This window comes from Gadus morhua, chromosome 6 (genome assembly GCF_902167405.1).
Source record: "Gadus morhua chromosome 6, gadMor3.0, whole genome shotgun sequence".
NCBI lineage: Eukaryota > Metazoa > Chordata > Actinopteri > Gadiformes > Gadidae > Gadus > Gadus morhua.
In genome coordinates, this window is record NC_044053.1 from 14,708,490 (window position 1) to 14,725,426 (window position 16,937).

At 46.4% G+C, this 16,937-nt stretch overlaps 2 protein-coding genes across 8 annotated transcripts in view; both read left to right on the plus strand.

The window, feature by feature from the left end:
- msh3 (mutS homolog 3 (E. coli)) overlaps positions 1-1,264 on the plus strand; it is a 30,858-nt gene extending 29,594 nt beyond the window's left edge. For all 5 annotated transcript variants that reach the window (XM_030358304.1, XM_030358306.1, XM_030358305.1 and 2 more), the window contains one exon: positions 757-1,264. In XM_030358304.1, coding sequence (XP_030214164.1) covers positions 757-853 — 97 coding nt within the window. In that variant the 3' untranslated portion in view covers positions 854-1,264. The remainder of the gene's footprint in view (positions 1-756) is intronic.
- Positions 1,265-1,552: 288 nt separating this feature from the next.
- The window catches only part of rasgrf2b (Ras protein-specific guanine nucleotide-releasing factor 2b), a 45,952-nt gene continuing 30,567 nt past the window's right edge, over positions 1,553-16,937 (plus strand). For all 3 annotated transcript variants that reach the window (XM_030358301.1, XM_030358302.1, XM_030358303.1), the window contains exons 1-3: positions 1,553-2,253; positions 15,322-15,428; positions 16,757-16,904. In XM_030358301.1, coding sequence (XP_030214161.1) covers positions 1,978-2,253; positions 15,322-15,428; positions 16,757-16,904 — 531 coding nt within the window. In that variant the 5' untranslated portion in view covers positions 1,553-1,977. The remainder of the gene's footprint in view (positions 2,254-15,321; positions 15,429-16,756; positions 16,905-16,937) is intronic.

Genomic DNA, 16,937 nt, shown 5'->3' on the forward strand with positions numbered 1-16,937 from the left:
TGAACGGCCGCGTCCATGTTTCATCAAATCAAATTACAATTGCAATCGAAAGTCATTTTTTGTAACCGTCAGATCTGTCTCTCACAGGGGTCTCTAGAAGTGTGTATTTTAGGTTAATGATCTGTGTATAGTTACAGTGATTGGTCCTTTGGATCAAGCCATTTTCCCCTGATGTGTTAATAATGCCTGGAGTGTGGGCTGTGTTTTAACACATTTTGGATGAACATTCTATAACTAACCTACTGGGAGATGCTTAGGCTAGAGCTGTGTGTCGAATGACCGATTAAGGAAGCACAGGGGTTTAACCTCGGATTCCTGAAGGAAAGGCAGATCAAAACCATCCTGGTCCTCAGACTTAGTCATCATCAAAGAAGCACACTCAAGTTTCTCTCTCTTGCTCTCGCTCTCTTGCTCTCTCTCGCTCGCTCTCTCGTACCAGACAGCCCTGCTGAGAGTTGATTACGGCTTTCCATCTTCCTTGATAATCCCCGCAATATGAAATATCTGTCTCACACGCGTGCAAACACACACAACACAATATGAGGAATCTTTCATGTCCATCATCCTAATCCTGTTCATATGAAATGTTTGCAGAGAGAGAGAGAGAGAGAGGGTACGACCAGAAGCGTTTCTGGACTAAGGATGCATTTTTCTGACTGTCCTTCCCTGTCTTCCATCTAACGCTCTTCCCCCCCCTCCCCCCCCCCCCCCCCCCCCCCCCCCCCCCCCCCCCCCTCCACTCTGTCTCTCTTGTAGGAAGAAGAAGACTGTCCTTCCAGATCTTTGGAGGATCTCGGACAGAGAAACGCTGAGTAGCTGGATGGAGACAAACTCTTTATCGCTGAACTGTTGAAATACTTGAACGCTGCCACAGAGCCACACGATGCAGATGTCTGCAGTGGCATGTCGCTGGGCTCGTATGGGATTAGTCATTGAACCAAAGTGAAATGTGCTCAGTGTCGAGAAGTGACATCAAAGTCTCCTCCTTTTGCTCCTGTCCTTTGTATGTTGGATTCAGGAAGGATGGAAGTGTGTGTGTGTGTGTGTGTGTGTGTGTGTGTGTGTGTGTGTGTGTGTGTGTGTGTGTGTGTGTGTGTGTGTGTGTGTGTGTGTGTGTGTGTGTGTGTGTGTGTGAATGTTCATTACTTTATGTAAAACGATCCATCATTTTACAAAAAGTGTTCTCACTTGATAAGGTTCAATTTGTGGTCTGCTAACATTTACAAAAAAACTTTACAAAAAAACAACAAATAAAAAGTAAAGCAAAACATGGTGTCTTTTTTTTTTTTTAATTCCTCATCATGCCAGATGTGAACAGATGTGTGTATGTGCTGCTTTACAATGAGAGACCATAAATGGTTCACCATGCAGCTTTTTCTTTTTCTTTTCTTATTTTTGAGATAATTTGAATGCAGCAGCTTATCTGCGTCGAGGAATTAAAGCCCTCTATTTCGCTCTTTCAAACAAGCAATCACCCAACAAACTCATGCTCCGCCTTTCATTCCTCCGACTCCCAACAGGGCCCAACCTCCGAGATCTGCAGGCATCACTAGAGAGACGGAGAGAGAGAGGGAGAGAGAAAGCGAGAGTTAACCGGTGTCAAAGCCGATTACAGCTTAGCTCGTCTGTGATGCGGTCACTGTCAGTCCACTTGAGGGATCTCCCGCCTATGAACAAGTCGCATTTAGTCCCTTCTGCTTTTTACCCTTAATTATTTGTCCCAGTTGTTTTTGTTTGCATATCCAAACGTTTAGCACGGTAACATGGAGCACAGGACGCGTTGGACTCCGAGGCGGACCGAGCTAGTATGAATTTCCCTGCAGAAGCGCGTCCACAGGCGGACCAACTTTTCCGTTGGCCACGGGTGCTAAATCAAAGCGGAAAGTTTACGCGCGTCGGCGCGAACATGAATTTAGCGTAAAGACTACATCTCCGTTTTTTTTTTGTTGAGTTGACCGTTGGGAAGGAGGAACAAAAATGCAGAAAAGTGTCCGGTACAACGAAGGACACGCGCTGTTTCTGTCGCTGCTGGCGCGCAAGGAGGGAACCAAGCGCGGCTACCTGAGCAAGAAGACCGCGGAGAACAGCCGCTGGCACGACAAGTTTTTCGCGCTTTACCAAAATGTGTTGTTTTACTTTGAGAACGAGCAGAGCGCGCGCCCCTCCGGGATTTACCTGTTGGAGGGGTGCACCTGCGAGCGCGCGCCAGCCCCGAAGATGTCCACAGCAGCGAAGGAGCCCCTTGATAAACAGGTGAGGGGGCGTTGACACCCAGCCACAGATAACAACGTGTCTCTGTTTCATCAGTCGATATAACTTCATACAGTTTAAAGGATCTACATCAAATATTTATATTGAGAGGGAGACATGGAAAAAAGTATACCGGCCAGCAAACGAAAAATGGTTCCTTGTTCTCTCTGGTTTTATTAGTCAATACAGCTTCATCCTCATCTGGACATCTTGTTTAACAGAGGTTAACCCTGAATGAATTATAATTATATGTATTGTAATACGCTTGAGGCGGTAAAGCAACGGCAACCGCAGCGCTCAACAACAAGAGCTTCTGCGCATCCTCGGCAACCAAGCGAGTTGGCTTTGATTTCATAGGTTCATCATCTCGTTGCTAGGAAACGTCAAACACATATTCCTATGCATTTAGTGGCCGCAACTGGGTGCGCTGTTCATCAGACGCAAAGCCTGGGTAGTGAGCGAATAATATTATGCAGATGTACCCCCGCCCTCCCCATACACACATACACACATCACTTTTATTTGTGACTTTTTAAGTACATTAATATTCCGTCTGTAGTTAGACTATGTGCTCCCCCATTGAGGTTAGGCTACACAGAACTTTTCCATCGTTTTAATTCATTTTCATTGCACACAAAAAAAGCAAGGTCGGAGGCTATGAAAGTTTTAAGTATTGACCTCATTTCATCATTAAATGTGTTCTACATCCCTCAGATTTACAATAGCTTTTACCTAGACCGTTCTGCTAGATGAGAGCCAACGTGGAACATACAAGGCTCAATCTGTGGTCCTGCCCGCACCACATAACAAAATAAACACTTCTGGATTTATTTAATCCATTAAAACAGCTAGCTGTATACAATGGAATAATGTATAAACCTTCAAACACATTCTCGCTTGATGGAGTAAATCCCCAAACACACAAGCCATTTGTTCAGAGCATTTACATCTGATCTGATCCCGTGGTTTCACTCAACATTTTTGAAAAACATTTTCTGAATGTCAGACGTCTTCGTGGTTTGGATTATAGGCTAAGCATTGATTAATCAATGCACATGGATGAATCGTATTGCTAATGTTATCCACATGCTACATTACTTATTGTTGCCAAGATACAATCAGCTGTGTTTCTGGGTAGCCTGCATGCTGCTTTGGGGCTTGGCTGGTCTCTTGCTCTCTCTCTCTCTCTCGCTCTCTCTCTGGCTCTCGCTCTCATCCTCGCTTTTGCTCCCCCTCTCTTTCATCCCTCTCTTGCTGTCACTTTTTCCCTCTCTATCTCTCTCTCTCTCTCTTTTTTACTCTCTCTGTTTTATTTGAAGTTGTATTTAATCTGCTCTCTCAACCATGTTCTGCCATGTCAGCAAGCGCCCATACACACTGCGCAGTGCCGACCCGGAGTCCTCTCGCGGTGCTGACGAGCTGTGCGGGGGAGGAAGGGGAAGAGTTGTTTCCCGCTCTGTCTCCGTCCACCTCTGTGGTTCCTATCTTCAGCTCCCCTCACGACCCAGTCTACTAGCAACCAGCACTGACACACACCCACGTGAAACCCAGACACACTTACACATCCCCACATGAAACCCGGACACGCTAACACACCCCCACATGAAACCCGGACACACTTACACATCCCCACATGAAACCCGGACACGCTAACACACCCCCACATGAAACCCGGACACACTAACACACCCCCACATGAAACCCAGACACACTTACACATCCCCACATGAAACCCGGACACGCTAACACCCCCCCACATGAAACCCGGACACGCTAACACACCCCCACATGAAACCCGGACACACTTACACATCCCCACATGAAACCCGCACACGCTAACACACCCCCACATGAAACCCGGACACACTTACACATCCCCACATGAAACCCGGACACGCTAACACACCCCCACATGAAACCCGGACACGCTAACACACCCCCACATGAAACCCGGACACACTTACACATCCCCACATGAAACCCGCACACGCTAACACACCCCCACATGAAACCCGGACACACTTACACATCCCCACATGAAACCCGGACACGCTAACACACCCCCACATGAAACCCGGACACGCTAACACACCCCCACATGAAACCCGGACACACTTACACACCCCCACATGAAACCCGGACACGCTAACACACCCCCACATGAAACCCGGACACGCTAACACACCCCCACATGAAACCCGGACACGCTTACACATCCCCACATGAAACCCGGACACGCTAACACACCCCCACATGAAACCCGGACACACTTACACCCCCCCCACATGAGTCCCGGTGCACCCACACACAGAACACAGACACACTCTCACCAACTCAGCATCTCTACCTTCCGCTCCTACGTCTCCCTCTCACATTTTATCTCTCACATGAACTGTATCTCTCTCTCTCTCTCCCTCTCTCTCCCGCTCTCCCACACACACCCACCCACCCCTTATGGAACTGGTTTCCAAAGTGAAGTGGTCACCAGTGTGTCCAAACGGTTTGAGCAGGTCTTCGTTTCAAAACCTTGTCAGAGTTTCGTATGAGTTTAATGTGAGTTCAAAAATGGGTTTATATTTTGTGTCAGTGCATGAATTTAACGCACCGTGGGTTGAGTTCACAAGTACTGGGGCATGCAGGGTTCATCAGTCCCTGTCCAAACCCAATCGGACAGGGACAGGCCAACACACCGCTTCAGGGTTCGCACCTGTGACCTTTTGGTTGCAGAAACATCCGTTCTCATAAAGCAAATATCGCTCTGATGGCTGTTGTCGACCAGCGAGCATAAAGCCGCTGTGATGAGAGGTATGAAAAGGCTCAAGAACCAGGGTCCTGTTTCAAGAAGCTGGATTTCTAGATTAACCAGATATGTCAAGTCAGAATTTTCACTTTCAGGTATGAGAGGTATCAAGATTAGAAGACTCTCAGTTCAGTTACCATGGCGACTCATGCTGAGAACCTGGAGCAAACCTGGAACACATGCAGGTTAGCTCTGAGATAACTCCGCCCACGACCGCAGTGGCTACCTCTTTCTATCGTCTCATTGGTTTAGATGATGCCAACAAACAACCTTATATGGTCATACCCCAAACTCGACTTCTATATGCACCATTCATTCAAGTGTTAACCCATGCTTACAGTAGGCTGTTAAGGCAGGGATTTAAGTGAAAGTTCTGAACAATGACATAATGGCTTCTCCCTTTTGTCAGAGTATCGCAGAACGTTCCTTGTACACTGCACACCCCACCACCCTGCCGGTCTATCAGTACCGTAGCTGAGCCCTGGGGTCTATCATTACCGTAGCTGAGTCTTTGGGTCTATCTGTCATGTAGCTTAGCCGCGGGGTCTATCAGTACCGTAGCTGAGCCTGGTGGTCTATCAGTACCGTAGCTGAGCCTGGTGGTCTATCAGTACCGTTGCTGAGCCTGGTGGTCTATCAGCACCGTAGCTGAGCCTGGTGGTCTATCAGTACCGTAGCTGAGCCTGGTGTTCTATCAGCACCGTTGCTGAGCCTGGTGGTCTATCAGCACCGTTGCTGAGCCTGGTGGTCTATCAGTACCGTAGCTGAGCCTGGTGGTCTATCAGTACCGTAGCTGAGCCTGGTGGTCTATCAGTACCGTAGCTGAGCCTGGTGGTCTATCAGTACCGTAGCTGAGCCTGGTGTTCTATCAGCACCGTTGCTGAGCCTGGTGGTCTATCAGTACCGTAACTTAGTCGCGGGGTCTATCAGTACAGTAGCTGAGCCGCGGGGTCTATCAGTACTGTAGCTGAGCCGCGGGGTCTGTCAGTACCTTAGCTGAGCCGCGGGGTCTAGAGTCCACTTTCCATTGGTGGGGCAGAGTCAAACCATGAGTCTAACCATCCATCACCAGTTTAAACAAGCCGAGCTGTGCCAAGTCGCTCCCCGTGATGGACCTTCTCCAGAGTGAGGCCAAAGCACGTTCCGATGTATCACATGATGTAGATCAGTCTACCAGCCTACCAGGTGGACTGTAACAACTGGTAGGTTTATCTGTCCATCTTACCTCTAGGGGTGGACGCTCCCACTTGTGGTGTCACAAAGTCACAGGGCAGGACAGATTTTGAAATGGCTTGTAATGGCAAATCACACCCTCATCTGCTGGTAAAATACAGTCCCTTTAAGCATTTCCTAATATGCTACTGGAACCAAGGCCAAACATATAAGTGTCTCTGGTCTGTGGAGTAACATATATAATAGACATTATGGACACGTTGTTTTATCGACCAGTTTGGAACATGTCCGTCCATCCCTGGATGATGGTAGGGTTTTTCTCAACGTTTACAAACATTGATGGATAACTATTGAAACAAGCCAAATGAAACAAGCATCGCTGTGTCGAGGCGGGCACAGACATGTGAGGAGGGACGTGGAGAACGTTAAACACAAGTTCACACCACCGAGATAAAAGGGCCACTTGTAAACAGCTGCTGGTCTCATTAGTCACACCAAAGACGCAGGCCGGGCCGGGGTGATGTCGCACACTTGATGTGTTACGCAAGACTTCCTGTTGGGTGTGTGCCCACCCGCTCCATAGGCTAATTATCTCTCATTAAGACACTCCTCCAAGTCCAAACACTTCTCTCGTAAAAAAGAGGCATTTCCCGCTATTGCTTGTGGTAATTGGCAGCCTCAGGATGTTGATCCTGCTCATATTGTCTGCAATACACAACAAAGAACACGTACACAAACACACACACACACCAACACCCAGCAACATACACACAGGCACGCACACACACACACGCACACGCACATACACTCACTCTAAAGCATTCTATTTTCCATTTGTTTTTATTTCGTGTTTCAAGGGCCATTGTGTATTCTTAATGTCAAACACAAATTATATTTCTGACACTTGTATTGCAATTGAGGGAAGCAGTGCTACAAAAAATGAGGCCGTAAAAGAAATAAGCATATTTTAATTGCATGAAAAAGAATCCCGAACAAATCCATATCAATACATGAATAGTCGTTTTGAATAAAATGGTCATGCTCTGATGGGTGGATCAATTACAATGATCTGCTGGGAGCAGTTTTGTAAATCGATCGAAATTAGAAAATGAAAATGTGCTCCTCGCTAAGCTCTATTTGGCATGGCTAGATCTGCTCCAGGGCATGTCACTGAGCAGGTATTGACTCGGAGTAATAACACACACACACACACACACACACACACACACACACACACACACACACACACACACACACACACACACACACACACACACACACACACACACACACACACACACACAACAGATGCATACACAGAGACATCTCCACCTCAACTGTTCCTTTACACCACGTGGTCGTGCCTGCTGGCTGGTGTTTGGAGACAGGCCCTTGGTGGCAGATGCTCCAGGGCCAGCTAGCCTCCTTCACTCCCCACTGCTGTGCTGTCACTGTTGTTATTGTTGTTCCTGTTGCCATCCATTATAGATGCACCTGCTGTCAAGAGCTACAGGTGTACCGATAAGGAGCACCGGCATCTTGACACACACACACACACACACACACACACACACACACACACACACACACACACACACACACACACACACACACACACACACACACACACACACACACACACACACACAGATGCTCATGCACACACACACACACACACACACACACACACACACACACACACACACACAAGCACAAGCATGCACACACACACACACACACACACACACACACACACACACACACACACACACACACACACACACACACACACACACACATACACACACACACACACACACACACGCACACACACACACACACACAGGGACACTTTTCACATCAAGTACTGATTTAAATGTGGTTTTGAATTAGTTGTTCCGGTATTATATTGCATGATAAAAACAAAGGGGATAAGTGGGCAACATGTTTCATGGATCTCAAGAGCCTCATTCATGTGATTGATTCTGCGGCGTTGTATTCCTTCGTCACCACCAGTGCCACAACACTAGGTCCATGGCTTCTGGTCCAGGGTTTCTGGCTTTGCATCTCTGCCTCTTTATTGCATTAGGGAGGCAGTGATCCCTGCATGAGCCTGTGGAGGATGTAAAGGATGTGGATGCAAGTGACATGACTACACAATTAAACACACATGCCCTCTGTGGCAAACTAATGCATGCTACCCATATGCATGCGCCATTACAATATCCTTGTTACAGTGTAATTACTAGAGAAAGAACCGTGTGATGTACCAACCTGTAACAGCATGCACATATGTGCATACTGCATATGTCTTGGTGAGCTCTTTGAGTGCATGTCACCAGTGATATGCTGTTCCAAACCGTTACCTATCAAGTAGATGCTGTTCTAACATGGCTTATTACAGAGTAGTTGGGGAATTTCACTTCAACATGACACTGTAATGTTAAGTGAAACCTGCCTTTCGTGTGTGTGAGACACGATAAACAAGACCTGAATCTTTTAAGCACTGTGGGTAAACAGTGGAGGAGGTGAGGCGCAAAGGATTAATCTCCTTATAAATACGCAGGTAATCCCTGATCAAAGCAAGATGTACGAATACAACAAGTTCCTTTTTGTGCATTTTGTGTATGTGTGTCTGTGTGTGTGTGTGTTATAACGTGAGTGGATGAATTGTAGCAGGCTAGTGTGTATGATAGTGACTGTCTACATGCGCTAGTGTTGTGTGAATGTTCTTCAACATGTGTGTGTGTGTGTGTGTGTATGTGTGTGTGTGTGCATTCTAGTGTGAGTCGGGGTGTGAATGTGCATGAACGAGTGTGTTGTGTGGAGGAAAAGGCAGCGTCGGGAGCACTGTAAAAGGCAGCAGGCTGTGAGATGTTGACTCAGTAATTGCCACATTAGATGGCGCATCATTAGCCAAAATCAGGGGTGAGCATGAGACAGTGAGCCTCTCTGCAGTCACATACGTCCTCGGTGTCTCTCTGCCTCACGACAAACGAGCAACGCTTTCACACACCAGACCGCCGTCTGCCAAAGCAATGCCCCTCACTCAGATTTACATCGATTCTGAAACACAAAAGCACTCTTTTTACCATCTTTGTCGTTTTTGCAGGATTCTCCTCAAAATAATATGGTCATCATTATTATTTTCATTGTCTATCGTCTTATGTCTTATCATTGTATGAACACTCAGCTCAGTCTCTCTGGGCGTTGTACGTACGAAACTGTGGGCCGATGACACCTTGCAAGAGCAAGTCAGTTCATTAGGGGGTTTTGGTTCAACCGTGGAACTTGCATTAGCGGTGCACAAATTTAATGATTCCTAATGATTCCTAATTGTTTCCCAATGTGCAAGACTCCCTTCAAAATGCCACCCTGAAGCATCGCTCATTTACCAAGCTATTAGACACAGATTCATACGAAGAGCTTCCCTTCTTCCGGCTGGCTGTTGGCACAGGGTTGGAGAATAACAAACAACAAGTGGAATTTTTATATGGCAACAGAGTTTCTCTGTTGCCACATGAAGCCACGTGTCGTATAAAGCCACGTGTCGTTTTGTGAGGGTGCTATTTTTTCTCTCTTATCTGATCTGGTCTCCTTTGACGTTTAGCATAAATGCTCATACATATGCACGCACCCATACGGACACACACATACGGACGCACACATACTTACACACACATACGTACGCGCACGCATATGACGCACGCATATGTACGCACGCACACATCCACGTGGGCTCATGGGCAAGCAAACATACACATAAACACACATACACACACATACACAAACACACGCATCCATGCATGCTCACACGCAGCTGGCGATTTCCATGTTTCTGTAATGCTTATTGTCACCCTTCAGCAGCCAGGAACATTACACTGAGAGACGCAAATTACACAGCAGATCTCAGCCACGGTCGCCGCTTAGATGATATCCCCTCAGGCTAATGACCTTCTCCCCTTCCCCTCATCGGCAACATGGTATTAAATGGCACAATGAGATACGCTTTAGACAAATGACCACCTCCTCCAGATGCTCTTGTGTCAAACCCATGTGGGGATGAAGAATAGCACAGAAACCAAACATATTGGTTAGCATCGGATGCATTTATCCAAAGACACGGTAAATGACAGTAAATCCAGGGGTGGGGGCAGCTTGCTCAGGGATACATACAGATATGTACATGCAGGTTATACAGGTTGGACTACGGACACTGGGAGTTCAAACCCAGAACCAGTCCAGCACCTCAACCCCCTCTCCCTATTACAGAAACGGAGGGCAACGTGGGCATATCTGTTTGTCCAATTCTGCGTCTGCAGCCAAACTGATAACCTTGGTGACGTGACGCGGGTTGCACAGCCCAACACACCACGACAGAATCAAAGCACGGACAAAACGAACACAACAGAAAGCGGAGCGGAGAGGGAGATGATGGGTAGACCTGTAAATGCTCAAGGATGTTGAATCCCCTCAATCTGATCAGGGCTTCAGTCCAGACGATTTAAAATGGAGAGCCGTGTTACTAGTGGGCTCTCCGTCAGCCCGGTCCTTGATCATGTGTGGTCCTTAGGAGTGATGCACTCACCTCACCTTTATTTGCACAATGCATGCCATTTGCGTGCATCTGTGGAACCCCAGCCATAGTCCACCCATCGAATTATGCTATTCCCACAGACACCATTTTGATTTGCATGTGTAGAAATATCTGTTAATCATATTTCTGTGAAATGCATAGCCATGTTTATTTGAAAATGCAGAGACATTCTGTGTGTGTGTGTGTGTGTGTGTGTGTGTGTGTGTGTGTGTGTGTGTGTGTGTGTGTGTGTGTGTGTGTGTGTTGCTTCAGGATAGGAAAATGTCCTATCCATGTTATATTGTCTCTTTGTCAATATAAATATTATAATTCATTGTTTTTTCGATGTCTTAGGGGTGAGGTGAATTGTCAGTTTGTATCAGGGACAGGGAATGTGAAGATTTACAATAGGATGGAGGATAAAAAATAATCTCCCTCATTCTTTCTTTCATCAATCTCTCCTTTCGATCCCTCTCTTCATCTCACTCAATCTCGCTATATCCTCCCTCGTCTCTCTATCATGCCTCTCTCTATCTGCCTTGTCTCGATTTTCTTTAAATTAAATTCCTTGCGGTGTACGTAAGACCCTGGGGTGATTGAGGCTACATCTGAGCTGATCTGAGGAGTCAGTAATTTGTCCTGATAATAATAGAGACTAGTAACAGCTGGAAAGACCCACATTTTAAATCCCACATAGATCAGAATAGTCCTCCACCAATCACCTATTCAAGGCACAGTGCAAAAGCGTATTTAGGCTTAAAACAACGCAAGGTGGTAATATAGAAGACTGCAACGTATTGAAAAATAGAACATGCATTGTATTTAGGCTGAGAACATTGCAATATTTGAACATGAACATGTATTGAAACATAGAACCCTGCAATGTATTGAAACATTGAACACTGCAATGTTTTGAAATGTAGAATACTGCAATGTATTGAAACGTAGAACCCGGCAAAAGTATTGAAACATATCTCGATGCCTCGTCTATTCTCTGATCGCAAATCCAGTGTCGCGAGTGGACCGCGTCATTACCATGACCTCTAAAAATGATACCGTAGTTAATGGGTTATTATATTGACTAGAGTTTTCAACCTCTAGATGTAATTAAACCATAGCAATAATGTGGAAACCACAATCGATATGTAACAAATTTCTGAGCGCATAATATAGTAACAATTTGCCTATAATGTTACAACGTATAACATTTGTTCACCACAGATGACTCTTAAAAGCTTTGCCAACAGTTTAATATTTTTTAACCATTCAGCGAACCAAATGCAACAGGCTAATCATCATTTAGCGGGCAACTCGCCCTTTGAAATGGTGTGAGAAATACCAACTTTCTACTCCTCATTCACATATAAGCTAATTTACATTTCCTACGGAGAAAGTACTAACTCAGGGGTAGTATTATTCAGGAGGTTTTCATGTTACAAATGTTGTTCACACATACGGCCCATCAGGAGAATAACAGGACTTAAAAGTGTGTATGAAAGCAGCTAGTGTGTGAGCATTTGATTACATAATATTATTAGTCAATTTATGGTAACAGGGCTAATGGGAATGGAAAGTGTAGTATGCTATGCATGCAAATCAATTATTTAATAGCTTTTACTGTTATTCAGGGATGAGATGTGCATTGACATCTAAAAATGCAAGGCAACTACTATTGTTTAGTTGAAAATAATAATTTTCATTGAGATTAAACCTCTCTTCCATTGTCCTGGCCAAGACAGGCAGCAGCCTACAGTCTAACATAGCATACACACAAAACATACGAAAATCTTCTCTTCCCTTATTATATCACAATTTCTACGGTCTATAGACAGAGCGTCTTACCTGGGAGAGTTTGTCGACAGCAGAGCCGTTATGTTTAAAAACATAACCTCTTACCTGGGCGAGTTCTAGTGGCTTCTTGTGGTGATTACAGTACAGAACACAGCCGCTTCACTGCCGTGACGCTTCCGTGACGGTTCTGGTAGAAATTGTCTTGTAGAACATTACAACATTAGAACATATGTATTTATTGAAACATAGAACACTGCAATGTATTGAAACATGGAACACTTTAATATATATTGTAACATAGAACTCTGCAATATATTGCAACATAGAACACCACAATGTATTCAAGCATTGAGGTTTGTTGTTTGTTGGATTGGAGTGTTGATGTAAGGCTCTTCTTTAATCTCTTGTAGCGACTCTCCTTGTCATTGCCGTGGCAGTAAAGTGGATGAATGAACGGATTCAGTTAAAACAGTTACGGATGGAAATGAGGAAACTTAAACAGAGCACAGGCACCAGCAATTGTGGTTGCCATGGAAATGTTATCTTGTTGGGTGGTGGCATGATTTAGAAACATGCACTCTGTTAAGAAATGTTATGTAACAGCCCTCTCTCTCTCTCTCTCTCTCACTCTCTCTCTCTCTCTCTCTCTCTCTCTCTCTCTCTCTCTCTCTCTCTCTCTCTCTCTCTCTCTCTCTCTCTCTCTCTCTCTCTCTCTCTCACTCTGTCGCTCGCTCGCTCCCTCTGTCAAAGATTATTAGAGCACAAAACATAGTAGGGGCAATTCAAACCTGCCTATCCATGAATTGAAATGACAGATGCAAAAAAACACAAAGCTGCATAGTTGAAAGCGGTTGGAAGGGCTTGCCCCGGCTATCACTGGTGACCCTACACCAGTGATTGTTTGGGCAAGCCCGCCCCCTCCCATCCCTCACCCAGGCTGAAGCCTAGCCTTGTGCCCCTGCACCCCTAGGGGGCATGTCTCCCTCCCTAGCTCTCTCTGGTTCACTGAGCCCCTACTACAAGGGACACAGGAGGAGTTGCAATGCAATGTATGGAAAGGGTTTGGGATGGGGAGTGCTGGTTGGGTTTGACAACGTTTGACAACGAGAGAAGAGAGGACAAGGGCAGCAGAGTGGGAGGATAGGTGAAGGGCACTGAGAGATGAGAGAGAGAGAGAGAGAGAGAGAGGGAGAGAGAGTGTGAGAGAGGCAGAGAGAGAGTGAGAGAGAGAGAGAGAGAGAAGGGGCCGAGTGCGGAGGGAAGAGGTGGGTGGATGAAAAGAGTGGAGGGGAGAAAGTCCACGCCAGCCTGCAGTCTTCTCTGTTTTCCCTGACTAAGAATAGCGGCTCTTTGGCTAACCCAGTGCCCCAGGACATGACCGGTGGAATAAAAGCCTCGCTCGCTTCAAATGCTGCCCGGTGTGTTGTGTGATGTGTGTGTTTGTGCGGCAACTGTGTGCATGTATGCATATCCATGCATCCCTTTGTGAAGGTGTGTTTTGTGTGTGTGTGTTTGTGCGTGTGGCCACTCTCCTTTACAATTGCTTGCGTGTGTCTGTGTGTGTCTTTGTGTGTCTGTGTGTGTGTGTGTGTGTGTGTGCGCGTGTGTGTGTGTGTGTGTGTGTGTGTGTGTGTGTGTGTGTGTGTGTGTGTGTGTGTGTGTGTCTACTGGCACCTAGCTTGGAGAAGTAGGTTAAGGGATGATAGAGACACATGTCATTTCACAATAAAAGCGTGAATCAAGGGTTTGCGGTCGGGTCGGTGGGCAGGGTGGGGGGGTTAATTGAAAGTTATAACAGGCTTGTAAAGGACGTGGAAGAACGCTAAGGCTGAATGCCCTATCTCTCTGAGAAAATCATTCTTTTATCTGCATAGAGCTGTCAACCCTTCTATTTCCACACCATCTCTCTCTCTACCCCCACCACACACACCTCCCATACACACCCACCCACCCACTGGCTCTCTTTCTTTCTTTCTCTCTCTCTCTCTCTCTCTCTCTCTCTCTCTCTCTCTCTCTCTCTCTCTCTCTCTCTCTCTTTCTCTCTCTCTCTCTCTCTCTCTCTCTCTCTCTCTCTCTCTCTCTCTCTCTCTCTTTCTCTCTCTCTCTCTCTCTCTCTCTCTCTCTCTCTCTCTCTCTCTCTCTCTCTCTCTCTCTCTCTCTCTCTCTCTCTCTCTCTCTCCCTCTCTCCTGCTCTGGCTCTGGCTCTCACTCGTTCTCCCTCTCTCTCTGTTGTCTATTCTCTGCGCTTCTCCTTTATGTAATGAACAACCTTGGAAACTTTATGTAATGCATTTCGGTGAAATAATGAGTAAAGTTCCTCAAAATAAAATCTGAAAGTAATTTGTAGAATGGATACTTTACACATATATATATAGATATACATGATTCAAAATCAATCAATAACCACAGCAGGGTACAATTAATATGCAGCTGGCATGCATGGAAATCAGAAATGGTAATTTTAAACTAATGTGCACTAAATGACAAATGTATGTACATAGACATGCCCGTTCAATCTGATTATCGATCTCTTCTTGTCAACATGATCACAACATTATCCATTTGCTTTGTGTGGGGTAAAGACGGTTTCCTATCTATTTTTGTAATATTAATGATAGTCTCACTCGGATAAGATGAAGTCGATCCTGACCCGATAAGGTAACCCATCTGGCCTGTGCACCAGTGAACCATGGTTGTGCAATGAATTTCTTCTTCCGCTGTCTCCTCCCAGCATTACTTCCTCATCGTGTTCGGCCATGACGGACAGAAGCCCCTGGAGCTGCGGATGGAGGAGGAGAGCGAGTGTGATGAATGGGTGGAGGCCATCCAGCAGGCCAGGTAGGATGGAGGTGGAGGAGGAGAGAGGTGGTGATGGAGGGGTGGAGGCCGTACAGCAGGCCAGGTAGGATGGAGGAGGAGGAGGAGGAGGAGGAGGTGGAGGAAGAGAGAGGGGGTGATAAAGGGGTGGAGGCCGTACAGCAGGCCAGGTAGGATGGAGGAGGAGGAGGAGGAGGAGGAGGTGGAGGAGGAGAGAGGGGGTGATAAAGGGGTGGAGGCCGTACAGCAGGCCAGGTAGGATGGAGGAGGAGGAGGAGGAGGAGGAGGTGGAGGAGGAGAGAGGGGGTGATAAAGGGGTGGAGGCCGTACAGCAGGCCAGGTAGGATGGAGGAGGAGGAGGAGGAGGAGGAGGAGGAGGAGGAGGAGGAGGAGGAGGAGGAGGAGGAGGAGGAGGAGAGAGGTGGTGATGGAGGGGTGGAGGCCGTTCAGCAGGCCAGGTAGGATGGGGGAGGAGGTGGAGGAGGAGGAGGAGGTGGAGGAGGAGAGAGGGGGTGATAACGGGGTGGAGGCCATCCAGCAGGCCAGGTAGGATGGAGATGGAGGAGAGAGGGGGTGATGATGAAGGGGTAGAGGCCATTCAGCAGGCCAGGTAGGATGGAGGAGGAGGTGGAGGAGGAGGAGGAGGAGGAGGAGGAGGAGGAGGAGGAGGAGGAGGAGGAGGAGGAGGAGGAGGAGGAGAGAGGGGCTGATGAAGGGGTGGAGGCCCAAGAGCCAAGCATGACGGTTCCCTGTCTATGTCTCTTAACTGTACTGAAAGTCGCTTTGGGCAAAAGAGTCTCCTTAATTAGTTTGGCCTAGCTTGAATTTCAGTGAGTTTAGCGAGTGCTCTGCCATTGAATAGGATATGTTATCTATTTTAACATACACTATGCTCAACTCATTTTCTACATTTCATTGCTGCAGATGTTCAATTAATTAACACATACATATGTACCCTATGCCCACTATATAACTAAGATGTGTGTCATTTGTAGAAGTAATTTGTTGTCATATTTCCGAAAATTGCTGTAACCTGGGAGAGAGTAACAGACCGGTTGTAATCCTTTAAATTTGGACTATGAATTACTTTGAGTAAATTGTGTGTTATAATAACATACTGCATCTAAATGTCCCTTAGTTCCAGCATGTGGCTGTGTTGGCTGGTCACACTACTATAGGCAATTATGCAACGTTAATCAATTGGGACTACGCAATAAAGCTCCCTTAGAGTGGAAATGTTTACACCGTTCTTTCAATTCATTGATTGTAAACCAAGACAAAAGAATGTTTCTGTTTTCCAAGCGAGGGTTTCTTCAGTGTCTAGCCTGATGTACTGGTTTTGTTTTCAGTTATTCTGACATAATAATTGAGCGTGAGGTGCTGATGCAGAAGTACATCCACCTGGTTCAGATTGTAGAGACTGAGAAGGTGGCGGCCAATCAGCTACGCACACAACTGGAGGACCAGGACACTGAGATCGAGAGGCTGAAATCAGAGGTACTGACGCACAAATGACGCACACACATACAC